The 24865-nt window shown below is 39.5% G+C and overlaps 1 protein-coding gene across 3 annotated transcripts in view; it reads right to left on the bottom strand.

Annotated features, from left to right (window-relative positions):
• LOC125451162 (lysine-specific demethylase 4C-like) overlaps positions 1–24865 on the bottom strand; it is a 378541-nt gene that overhangs the window by 297211 nt on the left and 56465 nt on the right. For all 3 annotated transcript variants that reach the window (XM_048527958.2, XM_059644533.1, XM_059644532.1), the window contains 3 exons: positions 8499–8548; positions 3232–3335; positions 394–531 (listed from right to left, as the gene is read on the bottom strand). In XM_048527958.2, coding sequence (XP_048383915.1) covers positions 394–531; positions 3232–3335; positions 8499–8548 — 292 coding nt within the window. The remainder of the gene's footprint in view (positions 1–393; positions 532–3231; positions 3336–8498; positions 8549–24865) is intronic.

Below are 24865 nucleotides of genomic sequence, written 5' to 3'. Positions count from 1 at the left end.
GTAAAGGAATGGGAAAGGAAAATACCTGGAAGGAAGCTTACAAAGGTCAGGTGATCTTATCAAGATGATGGAATCCCACCTGGGCCTCTTATACATCAAGAATTTTTTTTATAAACTTGGGGAAAATTACAACATTGAGAAAGTAAGGACTACTAAGCATGTCTGTAATTTACAGAGCAACCTAACACAAAGTTAAAAAACAGACCTAAAAGATCAGCATCAAATGTTCTTCATGTATATTTCTTTCTACTTCAGTGAGGACAGTGATTCAGCAGATATGATTTATCACAGATGAGTTAATACTTTGTGATCTCAGCTTTTCTTTAGATACCTCATAAGGACACAAAAGTTTAAATTAACTTTTTTTCACTTGCATTCCTTAATACAACTTACTTGTTTAGCTATTTTTCCATAATCAAGCCATCGAATGGTGGCAAAGTTTGTTGACTCAGCACAGTTGAACCCATGATTGAAGCCAGCATGGTACCCATAGGGAAAAGTGATCATGAACTGCCCTGCTTCTTGTGTAATCTGCGTGAAATAAAGAGTAAAGTACTTTGAGTTGGTGGACTATTCAACTTCATTTCAGAATTCATATCGTCGCATTATAAATTTAGTAATAAATTTCTGCCTATCTATATAATTTGTGAATTTCTTTCAGGATTGTGTCACAGCAAAAGCTTTGACTGACAATACGTACATGCTACAAAATAAAAGAATAAGAGGATGGACAGCTACACTACATAAAAGAAACAAAATGAGAATTTCAATAAATTTCATTTTTTGAGAAAATTACTGAAATTAGTTTTATCAAAGGTTGTTGTTATGCATACAGTAAGCAAACAAGAAACTTGGGAATGCTGTTTCTCCAGCTTTCAGTTATATCAACCACCAACAGGAATCATTTAACTAGCAGTACATTAGCATTACTGTTGTCATGTTCTTCATTGAATGAGAAAAGCATAAAGATTGTAGAAGTAAACAAACCAAGCAATCAGGAGTTTCATAGACATCAGCTGCTTACATTTGATTATTCTCATGCACACCAGCCCGGCCTCTCACATTCTACCCTCTAAAAACATGAGGTCCTCAAGTACTCTATCTCAACATTGCTTATCAGAGTTCAACACATTTGTTTCGGTGTAATGAGAACCCACAACTTACAGTTAACTCACAGCTGTTCTCAGTTTCTTGTTGTTCAGAAATGCAAGTGGGAACCCATTGTTCATTTTTAATATTTGAAATTATATTTTAATCAAACTTAATGTATTTCACTATTTCCTGTTTTACTTTCTCTTGGGATAATTTATTCAATTTGATTGTAATACATGATTGCAAAATAACCAAAACCTCTAATATAACGTGATGTATTAGGCAGTGCTTTATCAAAGAGACGTGGGTCTAACAAGCTTGTCTCATCAACAGAATTCAACAACTTCTACTTGTCTTCCCATATGTATCTCAAACTCTTCTCTTTCCAAAAACCTAGGTAATTGTCTTTTACCTCAATTTATATTGTCCACTTGAATTGTCTTCTATAATAACATATTCCACAAATCAAACATTACCCTTAGGGTGATAAGGCTTTGACTATTTAGTTCTTAATTCTAGTCCCTTGAAACTTTCAAAAAGAGGGTAAACATCGCTGTATCTTCTTCATATTTCCAATCAAAATTGAAAAATCAGTCACTTAAGTTAACTGAAATACCTCCTCACATCATTAAAATATATGAAAGAAAAGCTCAATGACTACTGAGCAGGAATTTTGCCTAATAAAGCTTTCAACTCTTCCCCATCATTAGTTCACTAAGTGCAGCATTGTGGACAACTCTTGCTGTTATTGAACGGTTTAAGTTGGTCTTCCTACAACATAAAATCTGTCAATTTCACAGATACCAAAATGTGCAGTAAAAATGAGGTACAAGAGGAAGGACAGTGCACGTAATCTGTGCAATGATCTGACATGCAAGCCATCCTAAACTTAGGTGGACATGTTGTTCACAACACACTTCTTGTATAATTCGAATGGGCATATTATTCCCAGTTCATTTGATATTCTTTCCCTACCAGGTTTGAGTATAAATTGAAAAGAGAAAATGAATTATTTAATAAATCTCCAACATTAAAACATTAATGCTATGAAAATGTTTTACCTGAACCACTTGTCTAAAAGTGCTGTTTTATTAATATATGGCCTTATCAGCTGACTATGTGAAGCTTTTGGAAAGAACACTTCTCAAAGTAAAGGACAAAGGCCACAGCTGCAAATGAAAGAAACACAAGCAGCTTCAATGAAGACATCAAGGCAATGAAGCTTTCCAAGAGAGAGGATAGCTGACCTACTTTGTGGGTGTAATAAAGCTACAAGAATTTTAAAACTAACAACCAAAGAGAGACTATCACAGGGGCAACAGTCTTGCTCTCTCTCTCTATCTCTCTCTCTCTCTCTCTCTCTCTCTCTCTCTCTCTCTCACACACACACACACTCTCTGAAATCTCCCTCAAAGATTGAGAGTTGAAAACCCATCATTAGTCTACATTGCTCCATGTCATGAGTTCTTCTCCATTCTGAGATGAGAATATTTTGAAGTTGCATTTCAAACACAAAAATATTATCAACAGCATCTCTGACAAAACAACTGATATTTTAAGACCATCTACAAAGTTAAAGAATTTCCGGTGCATTAACCTCATCAAATGAAGAACAGCAGATTTGAAATGGTTAATACTTTAGTTCTGTTTTTAAATTTGCTCTCTTCTATTTACACAGGATAATTTACAAATTGCACCTTCTTGGCAAAGTACACAAATTTCCTTATTATATAACATGAAAGCAAAGGAAGTGCTACACTGTGCGACATTTGCAATCAAAACTATAATTTAACATGTGAGAACTATACTGTGTAATGTCATCCAAGAGCCTTCCAAAATATAGCAAATGAAAGATAACACAGTCAAAACAACCTCTGAAATCAAAATTTTTAATACTTCATCTTTTACCAAAATCTCTCAACTTGGACAATAAACAATAAAATTAAATAACTTATTAACATGTCTAATAAAATTATTCTTGAACTAATTTTAGCTAATGCAAGTGACAAAATCTTAAAAGGTAGTGCACTTTAATTATAAATATACTTCATACAGGATAACTACAACGATATGCAAGTAGAAATACCTCATAAAAGTTATCATTTTGCATGTCTTTTGAAAAATTAATATACTTAATACCTTATCAAAAGGAATGCCATACTTTTTGAGTATGGATGGAGAGATAAGGGTCATCTTGTGACGTAGGAAAGCATCACATCCTTGGGAACTACTTGGAAAGAAACCTGTAGATAATAAATAATTTCTAAATGAATTTGGTAATAATATATGTTATAGTCATTTGGTAGCATAGAGTTTGACAAGAAGAAGATGTAGACAATTCCTGTTATGTCATGAACAGCCTAAGGAATACATTGCTTGATTTACCACCCATTCAGATGTACTGACCGTACACTTGGTAAAGCTCACAACACCATATCCATCATTAGACATGACTCTGGAAGTGGACAATGTTTGCTGAATAATCCAATGTATCCAAAGAATTACCCAGACATCATATTTAGGATTGGCCGTTGGTACAACTAAACGAGCTAGAAGTTAACAGTCAATCAGCGTGAGTGGGCACATTCTCCACTGCAATGTCTCTAGAAAACATAATCCACTTGCCAACCAATAAGCATGTTCCTTGCATGTAGTATAAATATATTCTTGCAAACATCCTGATGAGTGCAAGACAAAAATCTTCAGCAGACTGTGTGTTCTAACAAAATGTAAATCCATCTCACTTTATAAACTAGCCAAAAATACCAAGTGATACTTGCAATCGCAAAGAAATATGGCCTTTAGATCGGGAATGTGACAAACAACATTTAATTATACTATTTTTAACAAAACCTGATTGAAGGCTCTTTGCTCCGGTTTTGCTCATTTTTGAACTCTGGATTTCAAATGGTACCTCTACAGAAAGAGTCAAAATATCCAAGTCTTTCCTGAATGCACTGAGAGAATGTTTCTTAAAATTATGTTTCGAAAGTTTCATGGAAAATATGACGTGTCAACCATGGCTCAAAAAATGGCTGTTAATCACACTGTTGTCATAGTCACAAGGTTCTGGATTCATGTCCCACTTCAATACCTGAATGCAGAAATCAAGGCTGACTCTCCAGCGCAATTCTCCTGGTTCAAATTCAAGCGCAATTCTGCTGGTGTCCGGGCTAATATTCTTGTCTCAATCAAAACATGAAACAAAATATCTGATCAATACTTCATTGCTAACTAACAGTTGTGTTTCATACAGTACAATCATGACGACACTTCACAACATACTTAATTGTCTGCACAGCACATTACAATGCTTGAGGTCTTGAAAAGTGTTTTGAAGTCTATATTTCTTGTTTCAATAAGCTCGAACAAATTCATGCAGTCCAAACTGGGTGCTGCACTGTTGGAGGTGCCATCTTTCAATAGGGTTTTAAAATCAATTTTCAACTGTTCAGCCTTCACATTAGCACCTATTTTGCAACCTACCACCACCATCATCATTACCTTTGGTTTTTGTCTGGGCGCCCTCACTGTCCTTTCCATTTTCTCCTCCTCCTTTGTCAACAACAGAAAAACCATAATCTTCCAGTCCTTTTCAGTTCTGAGCAGTCACATCGGATGCAAAACATTAACTTCATTTCTCTCGCTGCAGATTTTGCCAAACCTGCTTAGTCTCTCCAGTATTTTCTGTTATTTTTAACACCGATAAGGCATGACAATCTCTAGAATGCAGTCTGAACTCATGGCGTTCTGACTCAGAGGAAAAGACAGCTTGCCTGTATGCAGAGATAATGGGAACTGCAGATGCTGGAGATTCCAAGATAATAAAATGTGAGGCTGGATGAACACAGCAGGCCAAGCAGCATCTCAGGAGCACAAAAGCTGACGTTTCGGGCCTAGACCCTTCATCAGAGAGGGGGATGGGGGGAGGGAACTGGAATAAATAGGGAGAGAGGGGGAGGCGGACCGAAGATGGAGAGTGAAGAAGATAGGTGGAGAGGGTGTAGGTGGGGAGGTAGGGAGGGGATAGGTCAGTCCAGGGAAGACGGACAGGTCAAGGAGGTGGGATGAGGTTAGTGGGTAGCTGGGGGTGCGGCTTGGGGTGGGAGGAAGGGATGGGTGAGAGGAAGAACCGGTTAGGGAGGCAGAGACAGGTTGGACTGGTTTTGGGATGCAGTGGGTGGGGGGGAAGAGCTGGGCTGGTTGTGTGGTGCAGTGGGGGGAGGGGATGAACTGGGCTGGTTTAGGGATGCAGTAGGGGAAGGGGAGATTTTGAAACTGGTGAAGTCCACATTGATACCATATGGCTGCAGGGTTCCCAGGCGGAATATGAGTTGCTGTTCCTGCAACCTTCGGGTGGCATCATTGTGGCAGTGCAGGAGGCCCATGATGGACATGTCATCAAGAGAATGGGAGGGGGAGTGGAAATGGTTTGCGACTGGGAGGTGCAGTTGTTTGTTGCGAACTGAGCGGAGGTGTTCTGCAAAGCGGTCCCCAAGCCTCCGCTTGGTTTCCCCAATGTAGAGGAAGCCGCACCGGGTACAGTGGATGCAGTATACCACCTGTATGCATATATGCACACTTGCGAGCTGATTTTATTTAAGGCCTTTGGAAGCTACTTTTTAATAACACTGTGTAAGTGATAGGAATGTGAAACTTGAAATTTATTCATAACCCATTCAGGAAAGGAGAAAACATTGCTGGCTGTAACGAAATTTGAAAATAAGCTCACGACTCGGGGAATGATGTGAAACCATGGTAACATACTGCTGACTGTGCACAATCACACTGAACTTAGAATTTGCTTTATTGTCACGTGTACTCAAGCACACAGACACACAAGTACAGTGAAAAGTCTACAATGTCGCCCCTCATGGCACCATCTTAGGTGCAACGAACCGAGGTACAAATCTTAGATACAAAATAGAGAAATAAATGAAAACGTGACATTACCTTACAGTTACTCATAGTATAAGTTGGAAAAATAAGAAATAAAGTTAAAAAGATAAGCACTGCAGTATTTCTATAAAGGGCCTGCAGTAGATTAGCACAGGGGGCTTCCACACATCATCTAGCTGGGATCGCAAGCTGCTAACCACCCACACCGGTCCCCAGTCCAACAACAGCCACTGTTCCAGATCCGCTGACCGTTCCATTCCACTCGTGCCTCCAGTTGGCATCACTAAGAAAAGCTCCTTACGTGACCATTGAATGAAACGGAAGCGAGTTAAACGGGTACTAATTATTCATGCAACACCGCCCCATACATATCTTAGTTGTGCCTCAGAGTTGACACTATCGCAAGAGCCAGAGAGTAGTAATTTCAAGTTCTGGTCAAAGATTTAAGCACATAATCCAAACTGCACTCTTGTGTCAATGAGTGAGTTCTTGAGTGTCAGAAGTGCCATTGTTCTGATAAGAAATTAAACAGAAAATCCATCTACTGTCCCATGTAGAGGAATATGATCCAATTGCAATTACTCCGACAGAATCAAATGCAATTCTCCTGGAATCCGGGCTAATATTCATCCCTCAATTAAAACATGAAGTAAAATATCAACCAATACTTCACACTGTTGTGTTGCCTACAATACAATTGCACCACACTTCATAACGTACTTAATTGGCTGCACCCGTATTACAATACTTTGATATTTTGAAAAATGCTTTGAATTTTATCTTCCTTGTTCCAACCAGCTAAAATTCAGACTTTAAATTGGAGTGGGAAATGAAAATTCAGTTAATTCTGGCCACCAGTTCTCCCAATAAATATCCAATTTCTGATATAACAACGTGTGAACCTGGGTGAACGCAGCTGGCTAAGCAGCATCTTAGGAGCACAAAAGCTGACGTTTCAGGCCTGGACTCTTCATCAGAAAAGCAGGATGGGGAGAGGGTTCTGAAATAAATAGGGAGAGAGGGAGAGGCGGATCGAAGATGGATAGTGGAGACAGACGAGGGGCGGGGATGGACCCTGTAGAGGTGAGTGTAGGTGGTGAGGTAGGGAGGGGATAGTCAGTCTGGGGAGGACGGACAGGTCAAGGGGGCGGGATGAGGTTAGTAGGTAGGAAATGCAGGTGTGGCTTGAGGTGGGAGGAGGGGATAGGTGAGAGGAAGAACAAGTTAGGGAGGCAGGGACAAGCTAGGCTAGTTTTGGGATGCAGTGCCCCCCCCCACTGCATCTTCAAAATCTGCCCCCCACTGCATCTTCAAAATTCCCCCTCCCCCCACTGCATCCCAAAACCAGCCCAGTTTGTCCCACCCTGACTAACCTGTTCTTCCTCTCACCTATCCCTTCCTCCCACCTCAAGCCGCACCTCCATTTCCTATCTTCTAACCTCATCCCGCCCCCTTGACCTGTCCGTCCTCCCTAGACTGACCTATCCCCTCCCTGCCTACAGTCACCTCTTCAGGGTCCATCCCCGCCCCTTTAACTTATCTGTCTCCTCTCCACTTATCTTCTCCTCTATCCATCTTCGATCTGCCTCCCTCTCTCTCCCTATTTACTTCAGAACCCTCTCCCCATCCTCCTTTTCTGACGAAGGGTCTAGGCCCAAAACATCAGCTTTTGTGCTCCTAAGATGCCGCTTGGCCTGCTGTGTTCATCCAGCTCCACACTTTGTTATCTCGGATTCTCCAGCATCTACAGTTCTCATTATCTCCAATTTCTGATTTTCAGTTTTACAAAGTTTATCCAACTTTTTTTTATTTTACACAAAAACTGCAGATTCTGAATAAAGCCATATTTATTTTACTACCAACATATCAATTTTCCAGTGTCACCCATTCAGAATTTGAATGCTCGTCTTAAATGTTAGGCTAGCAAATATAAAGATATTCTTTGATAGATTTTCTGCTGTAGTGTAGTGCCATACGCTAATCCTGGAACCATTACAAATGCATCCAAATTTTCAGGCATCAAAATAGGTATCATTAGAGGAAGCACACCCTACTGGACTTCCTCTGGGCCAAGAAAGCATATTGTTAACTAAGAATGGGAAATGGAGGACACACAGGTCACAGATCACTGATGTCCATTCTTCTATAGCAAGCAAAATGCAACATTCAAGTGTCACTAATTACCACACATCGTTTTTCCCCTGGATAATATATTTTACAAAACCAAGTTCATCTTATTTCTATGATGCAAATTCAAACAAATTTACAAGCATCTCATAAAATCCCATCAAATTATAATTGGTGATTTAATGCATGAGATTTGCATTGATTATAATGATCAAAATTATCAAAAAGAGAGAAATGCCCAATCCAATGCCCCCATCTACACCTGCCTCTACTAAATCTTATAGCTTCACGTCAATAAAGAGCCAAAGCCACACTATTTCAACTAAGATGAAAGTAATACATTGCTACTGGAAATTTGATGTACACATCAAATTAAGTACCTTGTGCAAGACGTTCCAGCCTCTTCCCTTGTTCAGGAGGTACTGCATACCTGAAAATAAAAGAACGGACGGATCATTTTTGCTCTTTATGGATGCTAGGATGCCGCCAAGTAATTTTAATGCAGACATAAAATTAGCTATAATAAAAGCAACTCGAACAAAGGTGCAGCAATATTTTTCATCATTATCAAGTCAAAGTCATAATGACTGTATGTACGAGTCCATAAATTGCAAGACTAGTCTATATTTCCATATGCCACTTATAAACGAGAGCCCAATCATCTAAGTGTTAAAAAATTACTGAAAAGAATTGTACCATCCATTTTTCGAGCAGCAATTATAACGCTTAATTAGATTCAATAAGTTGAACTATTAACAGATACAGCTCCATGGAGTCATGTACCACTCACAGCAAAGTTTAATCTAGCACCAACTTGTCAACCTTCATTACTTATTCTTTAACAGGTATTAGTTCAGTAAAGGATTCCCAAATCAATTGCTTTTAACTGGAAAAATGTGGTAAAGGTATGACAGAGTGATTTATGAATACATTTTTTTTTGTTTGTTTTTTCTAACATCCTACAACAATGGCCATTAACCATGCCTGCAGGCCGTTATTGCTCTACATACAGAGATCTAGCAGGGTCACTATTTCCAGTTTCTGTGCCTTACAACCACATTCATCCACGACAACAAGGGACAAGTCTGGAAGAGAAGCAAATGAAAACTTCTTGCTTTTCAATCATGCCATTATCATGTTAAGAAGGTAAGAACTAAGAGACACAATAGACCACATGGCCTGCTCCACCATTAAATACAATCACAGTTGATTTTCAACTTCAGCTCCACTTTCTCAGTACCTCCCCTAATCCTTCAATTTTCTGAGAAACAAAGAATGCCAAACTCAGTTTAAAATATTTTTTAAATTGGAGGGTCTGCAAGTCTCTGGGACACTGAATTCCAGAAGATTCTGGACCCTTGGGTGCTCCCAACAAATACAAACATTAGCCCCAAACCAGTAACTCTTCAAATACCATGTCATGATTCAATAATAGAATCATACATAATTACATCACAGAGAGACAGGGTCAGAGTCAATCTACCTATATGCCTGTGCTGGTTCTTTGAAAGAGGAACAAATTACTGCAGATGTTCGAATCTGTACTGAAAACAATACATGCTGGAGATCTCAGCAGGTCAGATAGCAGCTATGGAGAGACAGAAATCTAATGTTTCGAGTCTAGATGACTCTTTGAAAGAGGTGTTTTCCTAAATCCTGTATCCCTACATTTTATTCAGCTAAAATAACTGTTCAACTTGCCTTTAAATCTATGCATGGGATCAAATTTCACCCGCGCCCCCCCCCCCCACCCCCCCACTTTTGGGTAAAGTATTCCAGAGCCCAACCAAGTTCCAAATGAAATAATTTCATCTTGTCTTTACTCTACATAGTTTTCCAATAATTTTGAATGCATCTCCAGGTTACTGATCCACTTGGAAGAGGAAATAAACTTAGTTTCATCTCGTTTTTCCAAACCTCTGAGCATGTTGCAATCCTCCACTTGATCATTTCTGAAACTTCAATCTAAAAATAAATCCTAACTTTCCCAACCTCCCCTCGTGACCTTTACTCCTAATAATATTTGAATGAACCTGCCACATACTTTTTCTGAAATGGCAACATCTTACCTGAACTGTGACTGCAAGTGGTTTCACAATACAACACCTGAGGTCTAACCAGTGATTTGTGAAGTTCTAGCATCATCACACTGCTTCTACACCCTATTCCACAATTTATAAACTTAAGTAAGCCAAGTGCCATCTTTCAGCTTGCCCTGTAAAACTTGGTGCATATGGCCAACAAGACTTCTCTGCTCACTTATATTTTTCAATTTTGCACTATTTATAGTAAGATGCTTTTTCTGATTATTCCTTTCAAAGTACACTACTTCACTCTTCTATACTTTGAGTGTCATTTGCCATATTTCTGATACACTATCCGCTCTGGCATCCTGAAGCCTACAGCCATCCTGAACACTATTTACTAAATTACCAAGTTTTATGTGATCTACAATCATTATAATCATGTTCCCTAATTATGGGTTAAGGACATTTATGAAACGAACATAAAAGTAACAGGGTAAGTAGAGAAGAGAAGCTTACAGACAGAATGTGAGGAGTGGCAGATATTTGACATAAAAGAAATAAAGGAATGATATCAAAGGAAAAAAGGCTAATGATTGGCTGATGAGTATTATTAAGTGCTTTTTTTCTCAAGTGCATGACTTAAACCAAGAAATTTAATTCATAGCATGATGAATTTCATTTTTGTTGTTTCAATTTGTGTTGCAGGAGCCAATTCTCAGTGAATGTTGTAAAATTCAGGCAATAGACAGTCCCAAGGGGTGTTACATTCCAGTCCCATGACTGATTGTCACATTTGAATGCTCCAAAATATTAATTACATTTAATACTGCCCAGGAACAAGGATGATGCTTATTTCAATGTTTTCAAACAGTCAATTAAAACATTTCAGGGTTCAGTGAAAAACAGCTCCAGGTAAGACAGAATCAAAAGCAAACTCCATACAAACAAGAATGGTAAAGCTGTTCTGCTGAAAAGGCAACCAAACTACAATGTGTCTGTGTAGTTGTGAGTCAGTGAAAAGTCAAGAACAGTTGGGTGGCTCTGTGTAATTAGAACTCTTTGTAAGTTCCAAAAGCCAGTGGGCAACTGTGTGTTACAGACAGGGCTCTGAAAAAAATTCCTGAGCGGGATCAAGGACAGAATTACATAATGAATAAAAACAGAAGTTGCGAGAAAAGCTCAACAGATTTGACAGCATCTGTGAAGAAAAAAATTCAGTATTAACGTTTCGGTCTGGTAACCCTTCCTCAGAACTTTCCTAAGAGGGGTCACTGGGCCAAAACGCTAACACTGATTTTTTCTTTGCAGATGCTGCCAGACTTGCTGAGCTTTTTCAGCAACTTCTGTTTTGGTCCTGATTTACAGCATTCACAGTTCTTTCAGTGCTTATTACAAAATGAATAGATCAGTACACGTGAGAATATTGATAAAGCAAACCATAAACATAATTGCTTTGTGCAACTGATTACAGGTCAGGAAACAAACAAAAGTACTGTACTGGCTGAAGCTCACTGGTTATTAAAAACTGGACTTCTGCTTGAGAGTAAGTGGACAGTAGTTTCTAAGATCCAGGACATTGTAGTCCCAGGAAACAATGATGAACCAGCAGAATTTGAGCAGTTGTTGAGGCTGTCCATGACTGAGCTGCTTCTGAGAATCTCAAGGATAGACCGTTAAAACTAAAGAAATGGAATGCCTCATGAAGTTTTAATGAAATTTACAGATCCACATTACTATTAATGTGGGAGATGGGGGATGGGGTTGCGCAGAAATCCACACCTTGATCACAGTTGTCTTATGTTCTTTGCAGTGTGGATAGAGTCAAGTGAGTACTGGTCATGTCTCACCAATTGGCTACAAAAAGACACAACCAATACTCACTCCTCTCTATTCACATGGATAAGGAGAACCACCAATTCGATTGGGACAACACTAAGATCCTGGGACAAGCAAAGCAGAGACAGGCACGGGAGTTCCTAGAAGCCTGGTACTCCACTAAGAAAGCCATCAACAAACACATAGAACTCAATCCCATATACACTCCATGGCAAAAGAAAACCGGAAGTGAGGTAATCTAGCTCAATGGATTCCAGAATTTAAAAACTAGGTGGGAAATCACAACAGCACATCATTGGAGGCTGCACTGATGATGTTAACCAGCAGGATAATGAAACGTCTGCAGAACAACGAACCAGCTCAGCGAGGCAACCAACCAGAAACCGAGCTACAAATCTACTCTAAAACCTTAGACATGTAAAATCACATTCTGAAGCATTGAAAGGACAAGTAATTATCTCCTTCCCAATACACACATTCCCCCTTAGCTTTGCACCTTCTGCAAGTTTGGAAACATTATATGATTCCCATATCCAAATTACTAATATATGTTGTGAACAGCTGGGTTCAAAGGAGAAAGAAAAGTCAAAAAACAGTAAAAGTTAGGCAAGTGAAAGGGATGCAAGTGCTTTCTTGACACAATATTGAGTTGGACAATTTCAAATTATATTATTTTTGCCATTTTTTCAGAGATAGCTGCTGTTAATGATCCTGTTAATGCCATTTACACCTCCTCCAGATTTTTTTTATTTGACCTATTACTACCACTTTTTGTGTATACTGTCTCTATTTTGTGATCTAATCTCTCTCAACTTCTATAGATTTTTTGTTTCGATTTTCACCTCTCACCAGATTTGCTTAAAACGTTTTCCCTGTTTTTAGCATGTTCTAGTTGTAATAAAAGGTCAAAATGAAACAGGGACTGTATAACCTGCCAGGTATTAGCTCCAATTTCTGATTTCTGTTCACATTTGCATCACCTGCATAATTTGCTTTTGAAATACACTTTTCCTTAAATGCAGTACCGTAAATCGTCGTTCAGGTAAACTAACCGGAAAAGGTGACAAACACTCAATAGATCAGGCAGCAACTTCAGAGAGAGTACGAGTTACTGCTGATATTAAACAAATACAATGACTCATGAAAGTTCAGAAGAACCACCGCATTCAACTCGAAATGTTAACTCAATTCCTCTCTCCACAACTGCCAAGTTTCTCTAGCAATTTCTGTTCGATTTATTTATTCAACATATTTACTCAACTGCTTCCTCTACAGAGGCTCATGTTGGTGGGATTTTATTTCTTTATAGATTAAACATTTCTCACATTTTGGTCACGACTCTTCAATTCAAGCAACAACAAAAGGAAATGGCACCTGGTGCTCCTGACAGTCTCTTTCATCCATGGTACGTGATAATAGGTAGTGTGATAGTAGAAGCAAAATAATGACTGGCATTTCTTCACATTGTAAGTGATGGGGAGTTTAGCATGGAATTCACAAAGGGGAAAAAACGTTGTTCTTTTCCATTATTGATATTTTTGAACTACTTGTGGTATTTCTGTGATGCAGCATGTTGTGCTTGTCAACACAATGGCTGGAAATAAAACTGCAAACAAAATATTTTAAAACTATTTTCCATGTAAAACATAATGCCCTTATCATGTACTTCAAAATGTACTTCAGTGGGTTAACAAAATATTTGTTTTATGATGTAATATCATTACCATCCAGAAGAGGTCAGCGAGACAATATTTCAAAAATCAGGGTAATATACACTTTCAACAGGAAATAACATCGTTCACAATACAGATAGTTCTGCTATGACGCAATAATGGCATTCTTGTATGACCTCTCGCTATAGAAAATCACATTACAGGGAAATCACCATGAAAAAAAACCTGTACAGCAGAAAGTTCACATTGTCCAAACAGCTTCCACTATTTATCAATCGTGTTACAGCCAATCCGTGTTAATGAAACACACATTAGAGTAGAACTACCAGTACATTCTCCAAAGACACTGAACTAAAAGATATAATTCACAAGCCTGTGTAATTTGTTGTAACCAAAGCTATTGCTAATTTTCCATAACAAGTGTGGTACTTGGTTTTACACATGTATTCTGTGCAACACAATCAGTAAATATCACCAGATAAAAAAGTATGGGCAAGAAGTTAAATTTGTATAATATCCTGACCCATTATTCTTGCTTCTGAATACAAAAGCACACATAAAATCATACAGCACGGAAACAGACCCTTCAGTTCAACCAGTCCATATCAAACATAATCCCAAACTAAATTAGTCCTACCTGCCTGCTCATGGCCCATATTTCTCCAAAACTTTCCTACTCATGTACTTATCCAGATGTCTTTTAAATGTTGTAACGGTACCCATAATCTACCACTTCCTCTGGAAGTTCATTCCACACATGAGCCATTCCATGTAAAATATTTGCCCTTCAGGTCATTTTTTAAAGCTCTTGTCTCTCACCTTAAAATGCTGGCTCTCAAATGCATATTAAAAATACATAATTACGTACAGGTAATGGGCATTAACTGAAGTTTCATTTGAGCACAGAGAAATATTTAAGACTGTCTGATAGAACAATGGCTGCCTCCCTACCCTGTACGAGAAGTCAAGGCCCACCTGCCACGGAGCTGTGAGATAAACAGGTTGTATACAAAAAGCTGTTAAGGACATTTGTGGTGCAATAGTAGGATCCCTTCCTCTGGGACAGAAGGTCCAAGCTCCAATAACACCTGCGCCAGAGATTTGTCATAATGCATCATGTCTCAATACGGTGAATAAAACACTTCTGTTTTAAAGCCATCCACTGTAGGTGGCTGAGTTAGAAGGTGTACGTTTGCATTTATTTACATCTTGAGTATTTCAAGATTGAGTAAAGGTCAGATCTGATATAATCTTTCACCAACCTTATGTTTGTTGATGTACACTGATGTCAGCTGCAACATACTCATCCGCAAAAGCTCTAAAGTGCTTAACCAACAACACCTGCATTTATATAAAGCCTTCAATATAGTAAAAACATCTCAAGGACCTTCATGGCAGCATTATAGTTTGACACCAAGCCACAGTAAGGTATGACTGTTAAAAAAGATGAGCTTTAAAGGAGCAACTTAGAGAGCAAGAGTGATTCAATGAGGGAATTTCTGAGTTTAAAGGCAATGCAGTTAAAGGGATGGTCACCTGTGATGGAGTGGAGGCTAGGGTTGAGCTAATGAATCAAGACTGTAGAAACATAGGAATCTTGGAGCATTGTAAGGCTCGAGATAGGGAGAGACAAGACAATTGACAGATTCGGACAACTATGAAAATGTTAAAATCAAGGCATTGCTAGCTTGGCAGTCAATTTCAGTCACAAAAGTAACTGAATGTTGTCCAGACTGCCATATCATTAAATGGATGATACAGTCGTGTGGTAAACTTTGTCACTGCACTGGTAAATCCAGAAGCTCTGACTTGGGCACACGGGTTCAAATACCACTATCATTCCTTCTCTCTTCACCTACTGGTCCATCTATGCGCAACTCTTCACCTGCTCCACAGTTTCCATTTCTGTGGTCAGGCAGTCCACCAATATCCACAACAACCCAATAATTCCCATAGTCACCTTGACTTCCTCATACCCTGCTTCCTGCAAGGATTCAATTCCATTGACCCAGTTTGTCCATCTCAGTTGCATCTGATCTAATTATACCACCTTCCACTGGGCTGCCTCCAATGTATCCTTTTCATCTACACTACAGTCAACAAGGCCCACAGCTACCAGACTTCTACCCTCCTCTCCAAAAAAATGACAGGGTTTCCCTTGACCTCATTTTCCAACCCACTAACCTCCATTTTCAAAGGATCATCCTCCACTTTTTGTCCACACAGATCAAAGATGCTACTTGCAAACACTTTTCCCCTCCCCTCGACTATCAGCATTTCACAGGGATCATTTCCTCCGGGACATCTTTGTCTACTCTTCCATCATTCCTCAAGCTTTCTCATGGCACTTTCCTATGTAATCACAGCAGGTGTAACACTTGTGTATTCACTTCCTCCCTCCTCACCACTCAAAGTCCCAAATACACCTTCCGGGTGAAGTAGTATTAATACTTCTTTAAATCTAGTCCATTGTTTCTGGCGCATACAATGTGGTCTTCTTCAAAGTTAAAAGACCAAAATGCAGACTGGGTTTAAGCAACATTTTATGCAACACTTCTGCTCTGTCCATAAAAATGACCCCAAACTTCCAGTTGCCTCCCATTCCAAGAAACCAGCTTGCTCCCATTCAACCTAAGCCACTTTCTACTTAGAGATAATGGGAACTGGGGGTCTAGGCCTGAAATGTCAGCTTTTGCGCTCCTGAGATGCTGCTTGGCCTGCTGTGTTCATCCAGCTTCACACCCACTTTCTACTTAGGTATTTGACGGTCTTCAGGACACAATATGGGATTCAACAACTTCAGAGCATGAACATTATCAAGAAACCACCTTACTCCTATGTCAATATTTATTTCCTCAGCCTGCTGCAGTGTTCCACCATCTAGAAGGACAACACCTCATTTCCTACTTAGGTATCTGACAGCCTACCGGACATAACATGGAGTTCAATAACTTCAGAGCATGGAACATTAGCTTCCAATCTGATTAACACTGCACACACCCGCCAGTCCCCACCCATCACCCATCATTATGGGCAAGACCAAACCGCCTCATCACATATCAAAGAGATAGTCTAAACTCTAAGTTATTCATTATTTAAAGGTCAAGTGTAAGGCACTGCACTCCAAATGTGACTCGACTGATCACACAGTTAGGCTTTAAGGAAAACACATTTTCTTAGTACACCACAGTTAAAATGCACAAAAAAACTGGCATAACTTTAGCTCTTGTTGAAATACTTCACAAAATAATACATATTTTAATGACCACTCATCAACTGCTCAAATATAGCAGCATCCTATAAACACTTTTGTCAAAGGCAATTTCAGCAAAACAGATTTCCCTCACTTGCTATCTTCTCCAATCTTGGAGAACGAACACCTACAGAATGAATCCAGCAGCCTGATGGGCTGCAATGGTTCAAGAAGGCAGCTCACCACCACCTTCTCAAGGGCAACTAGGGTTGGGCAATAAATGCTGGCCAGCCAGCAATGCCTACATCCTACAAATGAACGAAATAAAAAAGCTTCAACTCCAAAAACTCCAACTTCAACAACTGAAAGCAAAATCAAACTCTGAGTCTGTGTGAGGCTGACTCTACCCACTCAAGCTTCTTTTGTCTCTTTAAAAACAGAGCAATTTGTCTGCTTCCCAGGGAGCAGGCACCTCATCAGCAGGTTTATAACATCTCCCATCAAAAAAACTATGACTCGACAACTCTCTCTTAAACGCCAAATGAAAACTGAAAGAACTGTGGATGCTATAAATCAGGAACAAAAACAGAAGTTGCTGAAAATGCTCAGCAGGTCTGGCAGCATCTGTGAAGAAAAGATCAGAGTTAACATTTCAGGTCCAGTGATCCTTCCTCAGAACTTCCCTCTTTAACACATTTTGTCTACCATCCCCACAATGTGTCTTGGTGGCTTTGCTCCCAGCACAGCTGACCTATTTTCTCTTATGCAAACTTTTCATTAACACCTATTTCAAATCTCAATTTCCCCTTTACCACCATTAGCACTCCCTTTCTTGTTTGCACTTGGCATGTTCATTGTCCATTACATTTCCTTCTGTTCCATCTGTATCAATGTCAAAAGTCACACAACACCAGGCTATAGTCCAACAAGTTTTATTTGAACTCACAAGCTTCCTAAGCACTGCTCCTTCATCAGGTAAAAGCAACTTTTATCAATAACATTAAAAAACCGCTGTTTCCAGTCCCCTCTAGTTCCAAAGAAGAGTTACTAGTCTCCAAATGTGGATTCTGCTTCTCTCCCACAGATGGAACCAGACCAGATGAGTTTCTCCAGCATTTTCTGTTTTTATTCCAAATCCCAGAAGGCAGATGGTGACATTTAAATTTCCTTAATAAATAAGGAATTGAACTCAGTAACAGTGGCCACAACACTGTCATCAAATATAAAACTAAAATGATTCACTAATGTTCTGCCATTCACACCTGGCGGACATGTGACTCCAGACCCATAGCAACGGTGTTAACTCTATACTGCATTCTGACATGGTCTCTAAGTCACTCAGTTCAAAGGCAATTAGGGGTGGTCAACAAATACTAGCTCCACCAGCGAGACTCATACCTCAAGAAAAAATATACAAAACAAAAATGCATAGTCTATTAAAGTCCTCAAACTGTACGAGATAACAAGAACTTGTCTCAGACTTTCAAAATTCCAAAGAAATGGTTATGACTACTCAAATACTCGCTGTCTTCGGATTGTGAATTTGAACAGCTAAATTAACAGTTTAACTCACCCACCACAAACACAGAAATAATAGTTTACATTCCAATACATTACAAGTTTTCGAGATTCTTCTCACTCATGGGACATGGGTATTGCTGAGTGGCCAGCATTTACTGCACACCCCCAGTTGCCCTTGAGAAAGTGGTGATGATCTGTCTTCTTGAACCACTGCCGTGCATGCACTATAGATAGACTACAATAATGTCAGGCAGGGAATTCCAAGATTTTGATCCAGCAACGCTGAGGAACATCAGTGTATTTCAAAGTCAGGTTGACGAGTGTCTTGGAGGGGAACTTGCAGGTGGAAGCAAACTCATGCACCTATTGCCCCTGTCCTTCTAGATTGAAGTGGTTGTGCGTTTGGAAGGTTCTGTCCGTGGATCTTTGACAAACTTCTGCAGTGAATTTTATACATAGCACACACTGCTGAGACAGAGCATAGACATGGTAGGGAGTGGGTGCTTGTGGATACGGTGCCAATTATGGATCCCATTTTGCTTGGATGGTGTCAAGCTTCTAAAACATAATTGGAGTTGCACTCATCTGGGCAAATGGGGAGTATTCCATCACAATTCAGACTTGTGCAATGCAGATCGTGGACAGGCTTTGAGGAATCAGAAGGTGAGTTATTTGCTGCGATATTAAATGCCTGCTCTTATGGCCACAGTATTTATATGGCTAGTGCAGTTCAGTTTCTGGTTAACAGTAACTCTGAGAATGCTGGTAGCAGAAGATTGAGTATTGGGTTTGTTCAGGTCAAGTTACATTTGAACATAAACTGCTTTAGGATCTGAGGCGTCGCAAATGGTTTTGAACATTGTACAATCATGAGTGAATAGCTCTACTTCTGATCTTATGATAGAGGTAAGATCATTGAAGAAGCTGAAGATGGCTAGACCTAGAACAATACCCTGAGGAACTCCTGTAAAGATTTCCTGGAGCTCAGATAACTGACCGTCTTCCTTTGTGCTTCCTGCAAATCAATCCAGCAAAGAATTTTCCCTTTGATTCCAGTTTTATTAGAGCTCCTTGATGCCACACTAGGTCAAACGTAGTCACGAAGTTAAGGGCAGTCACTTTCACCTCCCATGATTGAGCCTGTCGGAACCCAAACTGGGCCTCACTGAGCTGATTATTGATAAGTAGATAATGCTTGATAGCACTGTTGATAACACCTTCCATCACTTCACTAATGATCAAGAATAGATTAGTGAAAAAAAATAGAAGTTCCTGGAAAAGCTCACCCGGTCTGGCAGCATCTGTGAAGCAAAGTCAGAGTTAACGATTCAGCTCCAGTGACCCTTCCTCAGAACTGATGGTAGCTAGAAAAATGTTGGTTTTTACACAGACGACAGAGTGGAGGGAGAGGGTAAGAATTAAACAATAGGTGGGGATACAGCCCAAACAGAGAGAAGAACAGTTGGATAGACAAAGTAGTTGATGATGATCTGGTGAGGAGGGTGAATAGTTATTAATGGAGACTGTTAGTGGCTAAAAATAGGTAGTGTGTAATGGCAGGCTACGTGATAACTCAAGTAGACTAGTACAGTAATTGGCTAGGTTGGATTTGCCCTGTTTTTGGTGTAAAGGTCATACCAGGGTAATTTTTTCACATTGTCGAGTAGATGCCAGTGTTGTAGCTACACTGGAACACTTTGGCTATTCTGGGGTCCAGCAAGTTCTGCAGCATAAGTGTTTATTACTGTAGCTTGAAAGTTGTCAGGGCCAAAAGCCTATGCAATATCCTCTGACTCCAACCATTTCTTGATATTAGTGGATCAAATAGAATTGGCTCAATTCTGGCATCTGTAGTGCTGCAAATGCTTCAGATTTATCTTTTGCACTGATCTGCTCGGGTGTTAGGGATATTTATTGAGCCTCCACATCCTGCAATGAGTTGTTTAATTGTCTGCCACCATTCACAACTAACGGCAAGTGTCAGGGCTGCAGAGCTCAGATCTGATCTTTGGTTGTGAAATCACTTAGCTTTGCCTATCACTTGCTGCTAATGCTGTTTGGGTGCTCCACCAGGTTGACGTCCCATTTCTTAGGTATGCCTGTTGCTGCTCCTGACATGCTCTCCTGCACCTTCCGATAGCATCCACACTCTGGAACATTTAGCTTCCAGTTCTGTCCACGCTTGAGGCACATCTCTGTAATAGCTGTGATATCTCAGTCTTATGTTCCCAATCAAGCTCGGAGTTCATCTGCCTTACCTGTCAGACCTCTTGTGTTGAAATAAATGCAGTTTATCATCCTACTTCACTCACTATCTCTCTGGATCACCCACCTACCAAAACCAAACCCGCACTAACCCCATTAAGAATGTAAATCTTCCTGTTAGTTCTAGCAAATCCCCTCCCACCAATATATTAGTCCCCTTCAAATTCAGATGCAACCCATCCTCCTTAAACAGGTTACTCCTAATCGAGAAGAGATTCCAATGATTCAAAAAAGTGATTCCTTCTCTCATGTACCAGCTCCTCAGCCACTCGTTCATCTGCCCCATCCTCCTATACCTACTCTAACTAACACTTGACACCAGAAGTAATCCAAATATTACTACCCATCAGGGCTAGCTTTATAATTTCCTGCCTAATTTCCTATATTCTCTCCATGTACTTTTCCCTTCCTATGTCATTGGTTCCAATGTGTACAGTGCCCTCCTGCTGGACTCTCTCCCCTTTGAGAATAGTCTGTAACCACTGTGCATATCCTTGATCCTGGTGCCACTGAGCAACACAACATTCTGATGTCTCGTTGTCAGCCACAGAAATGTCTATCTGTGCCTCTGACTTGAAAGGCCCATTTTACATTCGATCACTTGGAACCTGATGTACCCCTTGTTGCATTACAGCCAGTCTCGGTACCAGTAACTTGGCTGCCAGTGCTACATCCACCGAGAGTCTATCATCACCTTCATTTTCCAAACAGCATACTTGTTTGAGATGGGGTTAGCCACAGGAGATTCCTGTATTACCTGCCTACCTCTCCTACCGTTCTTAGGGGTAACCCATCTATCCAACTGTATCTTTATCCAATCTGTATTTTCTACCTTCCTGAAACTGACATCCACCACTACCCTGGCTCCTGTAACTTGCTCATTGCTTCTAACTGTCACTACAACCAAACACACACACAATCATCAGTAACATTGCAACTATCCCTCATTTCCCACATCCAACAGGTAACTGATGCTGCTTGGCCTGCTGTGTTCATCCAACTCTACAGAAGGCAGTGGAGGCCAACTCTCTGGATACTTTCAAGAAAGAGATGGATAGAGCTCTTAAAGACAGTGGAATCAAGGGTTATGGGGATAAGTCAGGAACAGGATGCTGATTGTGGATGATCAGCCATGATCATAATGAATGGTGGTGCTGGTTCGAAGGGCCGAATGGCCTACTCCAGCACCTATTGTCTATTGTCTATTGCCCATCTCAGTCTAGTAAGGCCATTTTTGCACCTTAATCTACAGAACAGAAAAACACTGCTCTAGGACGGCTTGGACCTATATTTTATATTTTAAGAAAGCTTACTCAAGAGATAGATCTCAATAACACAAAAACTAAACTACTGGAGATTTAGGGAGAAAAATCCAGAAAGATCAGTCTTTAAGGAATGCAAAGGATTCTATGACACAGCTAACTGCAAGACAATTTTTCCTAGGATTCTGGAAAACACTAATACCTCAGCCAATAACTAAAACTGTCAGAGGTGATTCTGATAACTAAGTTTTACAGGCATTTGGACAGGCAAGGACTGATTAGGGTTAGTCAGTATGGTTTTGTGTCAGGGAACTGTATCTCACAAACTCGAATGAGTTTTTTGAGGAAGTAACCAAAAGGTTGATGAGGTCAGTGTGGTTTACACAGACTTTGGTAAAGCCTTTGACAAAGTTCTGCATGGCAGACTAATTAATAAGATGACATGGGATTCAGGGAGAGCTTGCCTCTTGGATACAAAATTGGTTTGACGGTAGGAGAGAGAATAGCAGTGGACGCCTGTGACTGGTGGTCTTCCACAAAGATCAATACTGGGTCTACTTTTGTCTCTTGTCAATTTGGATGAGAGTTTAGGAGACGTGATTGCTTAATTTGTGGATGACAAAAAAATTGATCGCAGGGTATAGTGAAGAAAGTTATTTAAGATTATAAAGAGATCTTGGGTCAATGGGCTGAAGAGTGGCAGATAGGATTTAATTTGGATAAATGTGAGGAAATGCATTTTAGTAAAACAAGCAAGGGCAAGGCTTATACAATTAATGGTTGTGTCCTGGTAGTGTTAAAGAACGGAGGCCTAGGGATTCAAGTACATACTTCTTTGGAAGTTGCATCACAGGTAGGCAGGGTAGTTAGGGATAGTTTAGAACACTTGCCTTCAATGCTCAGATCACTGAGTATAGAAATCGGAACAACATTTGAGATTGTATAGAATGTTAGAAAGGCCTCTTCTGGAGTACTGAATGCAATTCTGGTTGCCTTGCTTTAGATAGGATATTACTAAATTGGAGGGGATTCAGAAGAGATTTCCCAGAATGTTGCCAGGAATGGAGGGTTTGAGTTATAAAAATAGGCTGGATAGGTTGGGACTTTTTATACTAGAGCATAAGAGGTTGAGGGGAGACCTTATAGAGGTTTATAAAATCATGAGGGGCATAGATGAGGTGAACAGCAAAGGTCTTTTCCATAGGGAGAATTCAAAATTAGGCAGCATATCTTTAAAGTATCAGGGTAAAGTTTTAAAAAGGACTTGAGGATAATGGTATTACACAGAGATTGATATTGTGTATGGAATGAACTGCCTCAGGAAGTGGTGGATGCAGGAACAATTACAACATTTGAGAGAGATTTGGACAAGTACACAAACAGGTAAGATTTGAGGGATATGGGCCAAACACAGGCAAATAGGGCTAGTTCATTTTGGGAGCATGGTCAGTGTGGACTAGGTGGATTGAAGAGTCTGTTTCCACATTGCATGACTCAATGACTTGAGAAGTGATCATTTGTTTGATTGCGCAAATTCAATTGTTGCATTTCCTGCAGTGCAACTGTAACCACACTTGAAAAAGTAGTTTTTTGGCTGTTAAGCACATAGTAACTTTGCAAACTGCAGGATGTTCTAAAAGGAATCTCAAGTACTTTTTTCTTCTTTCAATCTTTACTGAAATTCTTCCTGTTACTACTTGCACACTGCACCTGCTACTTTCCTCACTTCTCCACATCCGTGGCAACTGTCAACCAGGATGAGCATTATTTTGGAACACATCTTCACAACCCTTTAAATAATTCACAAAGTAACTCATTCACTTTCTCCTTTGAAAACAAACTGGCATTGTGAGTGAAAACAAACACACCATTATAGAATTCTGCAACCTTCAGCTGTACCAAATTAAATTATAAATATAGATGGTTTACGGAATAGTTTGTTCAAGAATTTCACAGCCCATGTGTTTCATCTGAAGCACCCTTAAAAATATAGAAGTTAAGCGTTTGTGTTTTTCACAATCTCTTAGATACAATCTCAAAAAAAGTAGAACAGATTTCTTGAATTAAGTTCCAGACATTTGTCCATCTCAACAAAAATCAAAAACCAGTGTCACAGAAGTTATTATTTATACATTCTAATATACTATTACGAAGAAAATTCTGTGATCTGCTTCAAATTGAGTCCAGAATATTGTTCTTCATTTGTCGTTTCAAAGCAAAGAATGACGGTTATGAACAATTATCTTCTGAGAATATTTTAAGGCAAGTATTTCAAGTGCAGACTAGCACTGATTTTGTGCATGCTCACTCACACAAACACACACGTACACATAAAAACCCTGAAAACTAATCATCCAACTTTCAGTAAGAGCACAATACCACTCCTGAAATGGTGCAAACTTGTTATTAGGTCTTACGTCCGTTACTCTCACTTGTACCCTAGCAGAGCAAAATGATCAAATGAAAAATCAGAAGACAAGCTGCACTCACATGTCAGTACAACATACACAAACTTATCTCAAGTTGTAGTCTACATTCTAGAGTTCTACAAGTCAAGAAAATATAGCTGTTGTGATAGCGCACATATTCACTATGATTTTCTAAAATACCTCAAACTCTGGAACAGTTTGAGCAGATTGCAAGTTATTAAATATAACATTTATATTCAAGAAAGGAAGAAAAAAAAGAGAATTACAGGCCAGTTGACTCGACATCAGTCAAGTGGAGAGTGTTGGAACCTACTAATAAAGCAGTCTTAACAATATACTGAGAAAAGTGATTCTAATAAGTCAAACCTGTTTTAATGAAAAGGCAATTATAGTTAATACTTTTATTAGACATTTTGAAACTGTAACTGGTAGGATAAAGAGAATCCAGCAGGTGCTGTATACTTGGGATTTCTAAAAGTCGGTTGATAAGGTGCCACTCAAATAGCTTAAAACACAAAATAAGGGCACATGTAGAGGTGAT

Source organism: Stegostoma tigrinum, chromosome 3 (genome assembly GCF_030684315.1).
Source record: "Stegostoma tigrinum isolate sSteTig4 chromosome 3, sSteTig4.hap1, whole genome shotgun sequence".
Classification (NCBI taxonomy): Eukaryota; Metazoa; Chordata; class Chondrichthyes; order Orectolobiformes; family Stegostomatidae; genus Stegostoma; species Stegostoma tigrinum.
This window is presented reverse-complemented; position numbering and strand designations above follow the sequence as displayed.